The 13,371-nt window shown below is 35.0% G+C and overlaps 1 protein-coding gene across 1 annotated transcript in view; it reads left to right on the top strand.

The window, feature by feature from the left end:
* The window catches only part of LOC148947624 (ileal sodium/bile acid cotransporter-like), an 82,042-nt gene extending 77,441 nt beyond the window's left edge, over window positions 1-4,601 (top strand). Inside the window, exon 5 of the mRNA XM_089095324.1 lies at window positions 4,215-4,601. Within this exon, the coding sequence (XP_088951450.1) occupies window positions 4,215-4,549 (335 nt within the window). The 3' untranslated portion in view covers window positions 4,550-4,601. The remainder of the gene's footprint in view (window positions 1-4,214) is intronic.
* The last annotated feature ends 8,770 nt before the right edge of the window (window positions 4,602-13,371 follow it).

Raw genomic sequence — 13,371 nt, 5'->3', positions numbered from 1 at the left:
GGGAAATTAGGTCTTTGAGGGTGACAATCCTCCCATCCTCCTCAAAGTAAGGCTTGTAAGTTATGCCCTTTGGGCATATAAGGTTTCTATAGAACGCGTTGCGTAAAAACTTCAAAAAGTGCTCATTCGATTGGAAATTGAAATGGCTATTGCCCTTTTTAATAGTCGAAAGTGATTGGAAGGCAACTAACATCCCTTCCACGCCCACCATTTCCCCAAAAACATCCAATAAAAATTTTGAGATACCCATTTTTTCCACGCAGTTTAAAGTTCAGGAAACTATACCTTTGATTAGAACACTCCCCCCACAGTATTCAGGGCAAGGGTTATAAGTTATGCCCTGGGGGCATATAAGTTTTTATTGAAATGTTTGTCGTAGAAACTTGAAGAAGGGCTCATTCGATTGGAAATTCAAAGGGCTAGTGCCCTTTTTAATAGTCTCGAAAGCGATTTGAGGGCAACTAACCCCCCTCTCTTGCCCACCTTTTCCCCAAACACATCCAATCGCCATTTTAAGATTGTCATTTTTTTCAACGTACATGAAAGTTCTGGAAATTAGGTCTTTGAGGATGACAATCCCCCCACAGTCCTCAAGCAAGGGTTGTAAGTTATGCCCTTGAGCCATATAAGGTTTCTGTAGAACGCGTTGTCGTCGAAACTTCAAGAAGGGCTCATTCGACTGGAAATTGAAATGGCTATTGCCCTTTTTAATCATCGAAAGTGATTTGAAGGCAACTAACACCCCTTCCACGCCCACCATTTCCCCAAAGAAATCCAATCGAAATTTTGAGATAGCCATTTTTTTCACCCCTTCCACGCCCACCATTTCCCCAAAGAAATCCAATCGAAATTTTGAGATAGCCATTTTTTTCACGCGGTTTAAAGTTCAGGAAACTATACTTTTTATTAGAACACTCCCCCACAGTTTCAGGGCAAGGGTTATAAGTTATGCTCTGGGGACATAAAACTTTTTATTGAAATCGTTGTCGTAGAAACTTGAAGTAGGGCTCATTCAATTGGAAATTCAAAGTGCTAGTGCCCTTTTTAATAGTCTCGAAAGTGATTTGAGGGCAACTAACCCCCCTCTCTCACCCGCTTTTTCCCCAAACACATCGAATCAAAATTTTGAGATATCCATTTTGTTCAACGTAGTCGAAAGTTCAGGAAACTAGGTCTTTTAGGATGATAATCCAATCAGAGCCCTCAGCGCAAGGGTTGTAAGTTTCGCCATAGGGGCATACAAGGTTTATATAGAAAGCTGTAGTAGCAATGTAAAAAGGGGATCACTTGGTTCGAAATTAAAATTGACCTTTTTAATATACGAAAATAAAGGAAGAGTGATTGAACCCCCTCTCACTCCCCCAATTTACCCAAAAACATTCAATCAAAGTTTAAAGATAGTCATTTTGTTTAACGTAGTTGAAAGTTCTGGAAATTACGTATTTTAGGATGTCAAACCCCCCACATCCCCCAGGGCAGAAGTTGTAAGTTATGCCCTGAGGTCATATAAGGTTTTTATAGATAGAGTTGTCGTAAAAACTTCAAAAGGGGCCCATTCAATTGAAAATTGAGAGGGTCAGTGCCCTCTTCAATAGTAGAAAGTGATTGTAGGGTAACTAACCCCCCTCTCACGCCCACCATTACCCAAAACACATCCAATCAAAATTTTCAGATAGCCATTTTGTTCAACGTTGCAGAAAGTTCTGGAATTTAGGTCTTTTAGGATGACAAACCCCACAGCCCTCAGAGCAAGGGTTGTAAGTTACGCCCTGGGGGCATATAAGGTTTTTATTGAAAGCGTTGTCGTAGAAACTTCAAAAGGGCTCATTTGATTGGAAATTGAAAGGGCTAGTTCTTTTTTGAACAGTTAACATTGACTGGAGAGCCAGTAACACCCCTTTCACACCCACCATTTTCCCAGACACATCCAATCAAAATTTTGAGATAGCCATTTTTGTTTAACGTAGTTGAAAGTTCGGAAAATTAGGTCTTAGAGGATGACAACCACCCTCACAGCCCTTAGGATAAGGGTTGTAATTTATGCCCTGGCATAAAGTATATATAATCGAAAGGCCTTGTGCCCTTCTTAATAGTCGAAAGTTATTGGAAGGCTTGACATTTTTATAGTAAAGATCGATGTGGGTATAATGTATTATTTTGTTGTTGTTGTTGTTGTTGTTTAGACCAGGGCACTTCGTATCGAAGGAGTTGTCGTAAGAACTTCAAAAAGGGCTTATTCAATTGAAAATAGAAAGGGCTGATGCCTTTTTTAATAGTCGAAAGTGATTGGAGGGAAAATAATCCCCCTCCCTAGCCCCCCCTCCCATTTTCCTTTATGTTTAAAAACTAAGTGTTGCCTTAAGATTAAATCAAAATACACTGTGCTAATGCTAATTCCCAATAAGGTATCTCAGCAGTATCCCAAGAACGACTAAGGGTATTATGTTTACACTTTCGGGGCTACTTCTGCTCTTAAAATTTAACCAAACAAATCAAAATAGCGTAAGCGTATCCAAGCTATCAAAGAAAGTAAACAGATTTTTTTGTGGATGGTATCCAGTTTTCCATTTCAGGTCAACTAGAGGAGGTATGAAACGAAATTAAAGACTACTATTTGTGTCCAGATATTTAAAAGGGTGTATGTTGTTAAAAATTGCTGAAAATTGTTCTTCAGCATACAAATAGCAGACCAAACTATAAATTCTTAAAAAAGAAAATATTTAATGTATTATTTCCTTCTTCCCTGAAAAGACTGTGACAATATAAAACGAACAGAAATTAATTAAAAAAACTTTTTCACAAAATAAGTTTTTCAAAGAAAAGTAAAGAACTGCATTAAACAAAAATGAGCAAAAATAAAATAAAATAATCTGCAAAGCATGAAACTACCACAAATCCGCATCGATAAATAAATGAAACCCAAAAAGAACAGAAATTACAATAAATAACCGAGTAAAACCCAAAACGAGCAGAAATTAACATGAGTAGGGCTCAAAACCCCTATGCCTTCCCAAGGCAACAACATAATTTGCAATTTACTGAAAAAATACAAATGAATGTGCAATGTCAGTTCAATATACGTATAATGAAATTTAGCAATCAAAATGTTAATATTATTTGATTTATTAAAGTTATAAAAGTAAAAACATTTATATTTTTTCAGTAAAGTGCAAATTTTGTTCTGGCATTGGGAAGGCATAGGGGTTTTGTGCCCAAATTGTGTTAATTTCTGCTCGTTTGAGTTTGACTCGGTTAATTATTGTAATTTCTGTTCGTTTTGGGTTTCATTTATTTATCATTGCTGATTTGTGGTAGTTTCATGCTTAGTAGTTTATTTGATTTTATTTTTGCTCATTTTTGTTTAATGCAGTTCTTTACTTTTCTTTGAAAAATTTATTTTGTGAAAATTTTTTTTTAATTAATACTAATAAAAAGGGAAAAACTCGAGATCATTTGTATGTTGAACTGTTTAGTCGAGATTTTATTTCTGTTGATAAAGGTTTAGGACGTGAAGCCGAAGTGTTTGGGATTTTATTTGTATCTTTTTCCAGCATTTTCTCACTGTCTTAATTAAAAGTTTTATCCGTCATTATATATTTTGACTATACCTACTTTCATTCATTTTAATAACAGATGTAAAGGCAGTGTGTTCTAACAAATTATTTACGAGGACTTGACCAGACAATAAAGGCGTGAACTGAGCTTAAATGTAGAATTTTCATCACTTAATTTGTTAAACACTGACGCTTAATACCCACGTCAGTTGAATTGTTTCTTTCGCATCACAGTATAAATATTAAACATAGCGAAAATTTGGTACAGAAATGGGACACATCACAGCGCGCAGAAAGGAAAGTTACCACTACGTTAAAGCAATAGGTCTCCCATAATCCCATCGTAATACGCTAAAAATTTGTCATTGCACGTGCGCGAGGTTGGAGTCATGAAGAAAGGTGAGGGAATGATATATCCCAAAAATCTTTAATGAAGAGTATAGGGATTTTCGCTACTGTTGAATATTTATAATTTGTTTCGCATCACAGCAGAAATATATATAACGCAATATATTTGAAATATATATATTTCTGCTGTGGTTTCGCATCAAGAACACCTCAATGAGTTCATTCTGACACAGAACACAAGAAAAGAAAAGTGTATATATTTCACAAAGCTGTATAATTTTTTTATGTTATCAGCACATTTCTATTTTCCAGGTTTTACACTAATTGGAGTATATTGCATCTATATGTGCTATCGGAAACTCTCTGCTTACCAAAAAGGGGAGAAAGAAGGAGCAGTAAAAAGAAATCGCTCTGATTTACCCACTCAATTAAGTGAAGCTCCCCTACTTGAGACTCCAATTACACCTATTACACCAACATTTTTTGGAAACGGGGTGAACATTCAGGAATCATGGTCAAAGCCTAGCCAATATACAGAAATGGTCCCAGAAGTTTATTACCCCCCAGGAGTTCCTTATACTGGCCGTCGTGGTTTAACACGTCAAATTTCCGACGCTGAAACGCAAACTTATTACGAGTTACATTGAACTATTTTTATTTAAAGAAAAAGTATATGAAATATAATAATTTTATAACAGATCTTGTTAAAAATTAAATAGACAGTCAAAGTAGAAGGTGTTTTCAGCCTAAAATCTAGTACTCCAATACTAGCAAGTATTACAGTTCTAGTTAACTACGTTTCCAAATTAGAAGGTTCAACAGTAAGGATTATAATATTATTTTGCTTAGAATTTGTACTTGTTTGTCATGATGAAAATAAATTATTTTAATGCGAAAAAAACAATGAAAAAAATGTTTGAGATTGAATAACTTCCTAAACATCTCGAATTATGCATAGTAATTGTTTTTAACTTTATAACATCCAATAAAAAAAAGAATTACAAATACACAGAAGAAAATCACGAATGAAATTTGTATAAAATAAATATTTATCCTAAAAAATTGTGACAAGGTTATATTTATCTATAAATAATCCGTCCTCCTAATAGGAGCAAGAAGAATAAACATATAAATAGCTAGTCAATACTGAATGTAGATAGGAAAAGCCGAAAACTTGAAGTCACTAAGCCTCCAGTATCAAGGCCCCATGGATTGTTCCATCAACTGCGCACCATGGATGTAAGTTGTGGAGCAGTATAATTGACAATGTCTATCAGATCAGACTAGAAACAGTTAAAGGCAAGACAAAACTCCAAGGTGAAATGTTTTTCAAAATTTCATTGCTATCCAATGGGCCCTGATTATAGATGTAAATGACAAGAATGTAGCCCTTCTCTCACATAAGTCCAAAACAGCAGAGACACCTGAGGCCATAAGTGTAGCCTTAGATGAGATTTTATTGAATGAATTCTGCTAACCCGCCCAGCAATTAAACTATTGAAAATAGATGTTGATATCCCCCCCCCCTCTATAGAAGCCAAGTAAAGTAAAGTCTATTGGCACAGCTATGAGCCTGTCATCTTTCGCCCCCTTTTGGTTGATGTACTTATGACGAGAAAAAATCTCTTCCTCCCCAAGGAGACCAAATCAATACTTGATGAATAATCACAATCAAACATAAAGATAACAGATACTGCTATGGATGAATATATGAAACCTAAAATGAACATAATTAAAATTATTAGTCAAGTAAGACTTAAAACGAGCTGAAACTGCCACAAACAAGAGTAGGACTACAGCCTTCCTAAGCCATCCAAAGGCCTGAATGTCATTTACGCTTTACTGAAAGCGTTTTGTGCTTCCAGACTTGTGTTTTTTCTTCGTCATAGCATCAACAACAATATAAAAAAACATTATTACAAGCAAAAGCAATATTTAAAAATAAGGTCTATCACATATAATAGTGATACTGCCACCCTCCCTCTTCCTCTTTGCCTCTCCCCCTCTTTCTTTCTCTTTCTTTAAAATTGTCTAAAAGGTTTGAATGTCACTCTTGCTTTACTGATAACGACGTGTATTTCAAACACTGAGATTTTTATTTGTCAAAACAACAAAACAAGAAGAATAGAAGGATACTAGTTATCAAAATTACCTGGAAAAAAAAAATTAAACTTTCAAATTTTCTATATTGAAAGGACAATTTTTGTTAAAGCTTTTTCTTTTGATACTATTTCGTTCAAACATACAGAAAATTTATGTCTAAATTTTGAAGCAATCTATATAGTGGAGGCAAGATTTTGAGCTGGCGGATCAATAAATGATTTAACAATAATTGCATGCATTTGAAGGGGATTTATTTAAAAGGAAGAAGTTATGATAAACAGTAAAACTAGTATGAAAGTTTGCTTGACGAATTCAAATTTTTGAGGAGTTTAGAGAACCCGTCTCCCACGGCTAAGAAGCATGAAATTAGGCGACATTCAATTTGTCTATTCATGTACAAAACGGTGGGCTATTATGGGCTGGGAATAGGCTCATGATGAACAAGGACGCCTTTAAGTCTTATTTACGTCGGGAAGGTGTTAATAATGAAATTCTAGTTAAACACTTTACGACCAGCAAGTGGAAGGTATCAATCATGGTTAATGCTGTTGTATAAGCGACTGATGGAGGCAGTAATGAACCAAAAGATATTTATATGGTATTACAGGAGTATATAAGCAATATCCCTCTTTGAAAAGATATCCTGGACTTGGGCCAAGAGGAACCAAACGTAAAACATGTTTATTTTGGGGACGTAGGCCCACCATACAAAGGGTCCCGGAAAGGGCCAATCATTTATTCTAATCGGTTGTAATTTTATATCTTCAATGTTTATACGAGTAGCCCCGAGGGCCTCATGCGCAAGAAAAATTTTAAAAGAAAATTTCATTTCCCATCAAAAATTGGCCCCGAAAAGTCACTAAAAATCCTTATTTTTTAGTTTTGGCACAAATCTCCCAGCCATAGGGGCCAAAAAGTATATTTTTTCTTCCCTGTATTGGTTTGAAACTTTGAAAAATCGTTCTCTCGGCTAAAGGAGCCAAATATTACGTTGGGTTCGGAGAGGAGTGTTCGGGGATCAGAAATAGACAGAACAACTTACTGTTTCTGGTCAGTTTGAAACATACAGCCGAAATGCCCTGGATAAAGAACAGTCTAATGAAAAACTAGTCTAGTGGGTAGGGGGGTATTTTTTCCTCCAAAAAAATCGAGTCTTCCGTCTATAAGTTTGTGCGTAAAGGACATCTTCATGCACAAAAAAGGAAAAAATAGATTTCCGAAAAATGTATTTTCGCCCCAAAAATAGGGCGAGAATTTCTATTTTTACTCGACACTTATATCTCAAAGCCCTTCAGTCAAGGGATCCTGAATACAGAAAAAGAAGTTGAAATGAAACATCTTATTTCCCTGAAACTGGGGAACTAAAAAGAACGGAAAGAAAACTTTTTTGTCCTGAAGGAGCTGAAACTTTAAAACCGCAAGTCCCTGGATAAACAGGTCCTAATGCACAAGAAAAAATATCCCATCGTTTTTTACATCCATCAAATGTTGGGTTGAGTTTTTATTTCCTATTGGAACAATTAAAACTTTACCTCTTACTCTTCCCATATTTGCTCAAGGTCTCTTCTGGACCAGACGCTCTTCTTGTCTGGCCGACAATCACTGCTAGTAGATGCCCTAATAACAAGAAATTATAAATTCCTTTTTTTTTGTTTTTAAAAAGAAAGAAAGGGTTTATTATAACAATAAACGTAACAAAATAAACATAACAGTAAACATAATAAATTATAACAACAAACATAACAAAACCTGAAGCAAAGCGTGTTTAGGTAAATAATCACCTGCTAGGCCTATATAAATTAACTTACGAAAGACGACGACAATTATATACCAAAAACAAAACAAGAAACCACAAAAAAAAAATCATTTGGTACCTCCCATCATCAATCCATCGGAACAAAAAAAAAAAAAAAATCAAACAGTTTGAGTAACTTAATAAATAAAGAAACCAAAGAGATCACCACCCATCCTTTTCATACACCCTAAAGCAATTGTGTCTCAGCAAACGTCTGAGCTTACTCAGGTTTGTTTCCTGCATAGTTTTGTGTGGCAAAATATTTCAGACACTAGGACAAACATGGCGCACAGACAACCTTGGTCGTGTAGTAACTACTCTAGGATAGGTAAGTCCTATAGTCTACTGACTTGAACTACTTGTATTATGCTCGGAAACACTTGAGACGGGTAAAAAAGTTCGTTGAAGAACTTTGACAACAAATTATATTGGTACTTAGACACAGAGAGAAATAAAGTGTCCGTGGGATATTATCCGGGAAAATATGCTTACGTTTTCTTATTGTTCCGATGCTACGAGAAATCTTGGCAGAAATGTGACGTACATGATTCTTAAAGCTGAGGCACTCATCCAGTACAACTCCAAGAAACTTCACTGATTTAGCACGTAAGATGATGTTTCCTCTTATCTGAATCTGCTCAATCCAAGGATAATAATTAGGACTTCTACCATATATCACCAAGGAGCTTTTCTTGTGGTTCAACTTTAGTTTATTTAGTCTCATCCTAGTTTATTTAGTCTCATACATTTTTCAATGTATAGCATACTAGTTTTCAAAAGATTTAGCTACTTCTTTTCTGTCTGTGTCCACCATGTAATGGGTATCATCTGCAAAGCTCGGTAAAATAGCCTTAACCTTAGATACTTCATTAGTTAACAGACCACAAATTACCAGGCACTTATCCAAATAATTTATATAGGTCTAAAACAATAGGGGGCCCAAAACTGATCCTTGAGGAACGCTAAAAGTTATACTTTTGCCACTCGATTTAAAATTCCATATTTTTACGCACTAGGTCCGTTTGTTCTTATGAAAACTTAATAATAGCATTGAATTACCTTAAATACCACAATTCTCCAATTTTTTCACTAATATTTCATAATCCACGTTGTCAAACTCCTTCTTGATATCTAAGAATACTGACGCGACTTTTAGACCACAGTCCAACGCATTAGTAACAAACGACTTGAAAAGTAGAATAGCTTGCTCAGTCAACATGGCTTTCCTAAAACCAAATTGAGCAGAACGAAAAAGTTTGCTTGATTGAAGAAACTTCACAATTTGCTCATATATTAACTTTTCATTTACTCTAGATATAACAGGAAGTAGCGATATCGGTCTGTAATTGTCCATGTCTTCCGAGTCACCTCCTTTAAACAAAAGTTTCACCTGTGCTTTAAATAAACAATCAGGAAAAACTCCAAATTTGAAACACTCATTAATTGAAAAAAACGAATCCCATACAGATCACTGGGTAAACACCACGAAAAACCTTTAGAGTAATGAGGTCAGATCGGGCTGCACCATTTTTCATATTTTTAACAACTTCAGATACTTCATTTAATTTTACTGGCTTCAAATAAGCTAACACATCACATTCTTCAGGAAGGAACTGCGTAAGCTCACCATCATCATGCTCGGGTGAGACACTCGATCCAATTTTAAATGCAACGGTAGAGAAATGTTCATAAACTGATTCGATATTCACACTGCCCGGAATAATTTCACCCACACGAGACTGATCTGGTTTAATCCCAGATTTGATTAGCCTCCATGGTTTTTCCTGGATTACCCTCTGTTCTTTAAACTTAAATGCAAAATACTCAGCCTTAGACTTTCGTAACAAACTATTCAATATATATTATAAGACTTACATTCTTCCTCATTCACACCTTTCTTCTGAAAGAAATCTGAAAACATCTGTCTTCTTTTCTTCATAGATAATAATAAACTTTTGGTGACCCAAGGTTTTTTACGCCCGCCATATCTTGGTTCGTCTTTAATCCTAAACTCTTAGAGAAGACCAACTACTTTATAATACCAAATACACCCATAATTATAATTATAATACAACTATAATTATAATACAACTACTTTATCAAACTTATGATTAATATCCATTTCATCCTTCAAAAACTAAAATCAGAGTTTGGTCAGAAACATCACTTAGTAAAACTGATGGGTACTCATAATCAATATTCACAAAGATATTATCCAATATTGAGGAACTATTCGGAGTCATACGGGTACATATTTTTATAGCTGGCTTAAGACCCCAACTTAACATCAAATCAAGAAACTCTTGAACTCGCTGATTGGAATTAAAGTGTCGCAAATACAAATTAAAGTCACCACATACGAAACACGGCTGATTAACATATTGAATTAACATATTGCTAACATATTGAATTAAAGGTAACATAAAGGTAACATATTGAATTGCTCTTCCATTAAACAAATAAATTTAAAGCATTTCCTCATGGAGGCCTATAAATCACCACAACAAACATTTAAATTTATTACTAGACAACTATAGCACTAACGACTCAAAAACCATTTACCTGTGCTTTGTTAATTCTGTCTTAATTGTAACACTTAAATCATTCTTTATATACACCATCAAACCTCCAAGTTGATGCAACTCTCTATTTTTCATAACTAACTGATAATTTGGAACATCTAACAACGACGAATTATGATTATTTAACCAAGTTTCAGTAAGTGCCATAACTTGCAGTACGCTTTCACGTGAGAGATCCTGCAAGTGCTGGAAAGAAGTGCCAATACTCTGGCAATTCAGATGAAAAACAGAAAGACAATTCGGTCTAACATCACGGTAAAGTTTTGGAAGAAACTTATAAGTGGCTATCAGATATAGCTCACCAGCACCATTAGAATCATAATCCCGATGAAGAACTCCACCTCCTACATCCACAAGAGTGAGTGAATAATTCTCTGTTTCCCTTAATAAATTCCAATCAAAATTAACCATTACCAAAAAAATACCTTGTTGATGGATTTGAATAATGGGAGAACCAGAAAAAAAAAAAAATCATATTCTGTTCGCAATCCAAAAGGTGAATGTCATTGCAATACGTAACCACATCTAAATGAAAACAAAAAACAATTAATATCACGATCATATTCATTATAGCACTTACAAAAAAATTGGGTATAATAGCCTTGAAAGCCACGATGCAATCATTCCAAAACAGCAAACGATCCGTACAATTAGCCGTGCCGACCACAATATTACAACTAAATTAAACTCTTTTTCTTATCCCTTAAAATAGCAAAACAGAGAGGATTAAAACACCAAAAAACTGCAAAAGACAGCTCTATTTTTCTATATCCCGAAAATGTAAAAAAAAAACATTAACTTGAAACACCCAAATCAGGTATAGGGTCATCCAACGAGAAAGCCACTTTTCTGCCATGCCTATTAAAACATAATAAAGGTGGAATCGATTTTGTCACCCAAGCCTCCACACAGATTTCTTGAAGTTTCAATTTTCGTTCATACTGACACTTTCTAACAATTCTCAATCCTAGCGGCGCATCATCACTTAGAAATATGTCCTTATTTCCACTAATAATTGTTCCCTTTAATTTCTTGCTTATTTTTAAAATATTAGTCTTATCTTTTCTTGACGGAAGTGCCACTTTGAAATTGTGACCATCTTTTTTCACATCAATTAAACTATAATTGGGTATCATATGCACCTCCAGACCCTGTTCACAAGTAGATTTAAATGATTCTGTTTCCTGCTCTTCATTGTCACAAGGAAAATTCCATACAATAATATTTTGCTTGGTCATCCTGTATACGCAGCACAACATTCTATTTTTTAAATCAGCATTTTCTTTACGAAGGATTTGCGTTCCCGGAGTAATAACGCTTATCTGGGTTTTTACATTAGCTGTTTCATTAACGATAACACCGTATTTTGATTCTATTCTAAAATTCCTGTGCATAGAAGCAAGAGTTTCTTCAGCCGATTTTACTCGGGCTTCAAGTCACTTAAACTGTTCCGTTATACTGTCCAATTTTTTTCCATTATCTTTAACGACAGACAAAATTTCTCCAAAACCCTCGGCCAGGCTTGAAATCGTAATATTTGACTCATTCAATGGTGATGACGCAGAAAACTCATCATCACCGGACACATCTTGTCTTGACTTTTTGTCTTTTCTTCCCACCTCTAACTGTGACCAAAACAACAGAATTGAACAGATAAATCTTACCTATATTTGCAACGATTGTTTACCCATGATGTTGCCAGCGTCCAATACATTTAGCCGTTAAGCACGGCAAACATCTTATTCCTGCAAAGGTAGACGCCACTCAAAACTCCAACAATATTCCAAAAAACGTAGTCCAATACTTTCAATCAATCCTTTGCAATAACACTAAACTCTTTCAACTGAAATGAACTATCGCTCGGCACGGCGTGCATTCAAAACATATTGTATTCGGACACCGAAAAGACACACATAAGGCACTAATTTTATTTCCTATCAAGTAGTTAAACATAATTAAAAAAACGAAGTTTTTCTGATAGAAGGAAAGAGTGAAATTGAAACTTAAAACGAACAAAATTATATCTTCACAGTTTATGCAAGATATATCTACAAAATCAGCTCAAATAAACTGACTTGTGTTATATCCCTAAATTCGCAGAAATCTGAAAGACTAGCACTTTTGAAAACTGAGCTTGTTTGAATTTTTTAGAGAAATAGTTAAAAACCAAAACTTCCCGAAAAAGGAGTTTTTCAACGAAAAGTAAAGAGCTATATTAGACCTAAGATCAGCAGAAATGAGTCCTATAACAATTCAAAATCAAAACGAAAAAAAATTACTATCAAAGAATAAATGAAACCCAAAACAAACAGAAACTGAAATAAATAGTTATATCAAACATAATGATAACAAATAGGCCTACTGATAAATAAATTTAAAAACAAAGTAAGAATCAGATTGAATGTTCAAATCAAACTTATACCGAAGAGAAGTTAGCACCAACAGAAGTTTTTCTACTGCCCCTTTCCCCCTGCCTCAACCGTAAAAGTTCTAAAGCCTCTTGCGTTATTTGCGTTTACTGAAAACTATATATATTTTGGATTGTATAGGTAAAAAAAGATACGGCACTGGACTTTATAGTCCCTAACGACGGTGATGATCTCCATTTCATGGCGCTTCAGCAAGGAAGTACAATGAGGGGTAGGCGCCAGCTATCCTTTGCTTTCCTCCACCCTCCCTGTTTACCTTCCCCAAATTTCTCCGGGAACGCATTCGGAGCTGGGTCGATTCTGGCTGAGCTTACAGTCACGCCACTTGCCCCCGTTCAAACCAAATAACCGGAGTCACTGTTCAAATTTTTTTCAACAGTGTCCTTTAATTTTTCAAGACATTAACGAAAAATAAATCACTATAATGATGACTGGAAAAACTAATGAAAAAACTGAATATTAAAGCCAAATATATAATGATACTAATTCCAGGAAATTCCAACAATTCGAGATTCTATTTCACAATAATCGTTTATTTTTCCCTTTCAAAAGTATGAAAA

Source organism: Artemia sp. Qi Xiang Cuo, chromosome 10 (genome assembly GCF_049724085.1).
Source record: "Artemia sp. Qi Xiang Cuo chromosome 10, ASM4972408v1, whole genome shotgun sequence".
Lineage (NCBI taxonomy): Eukaryota > Metazoa > Arthropoda > Branchiopoda > Anostraca > Artemiidae > Artemia > Artemia sp. Qi Xiang Cuo.
Note: the sequence above shows the minus strand (reverse complement) of the source record. Positions and strands in the feature narration are given on the sequence as shown.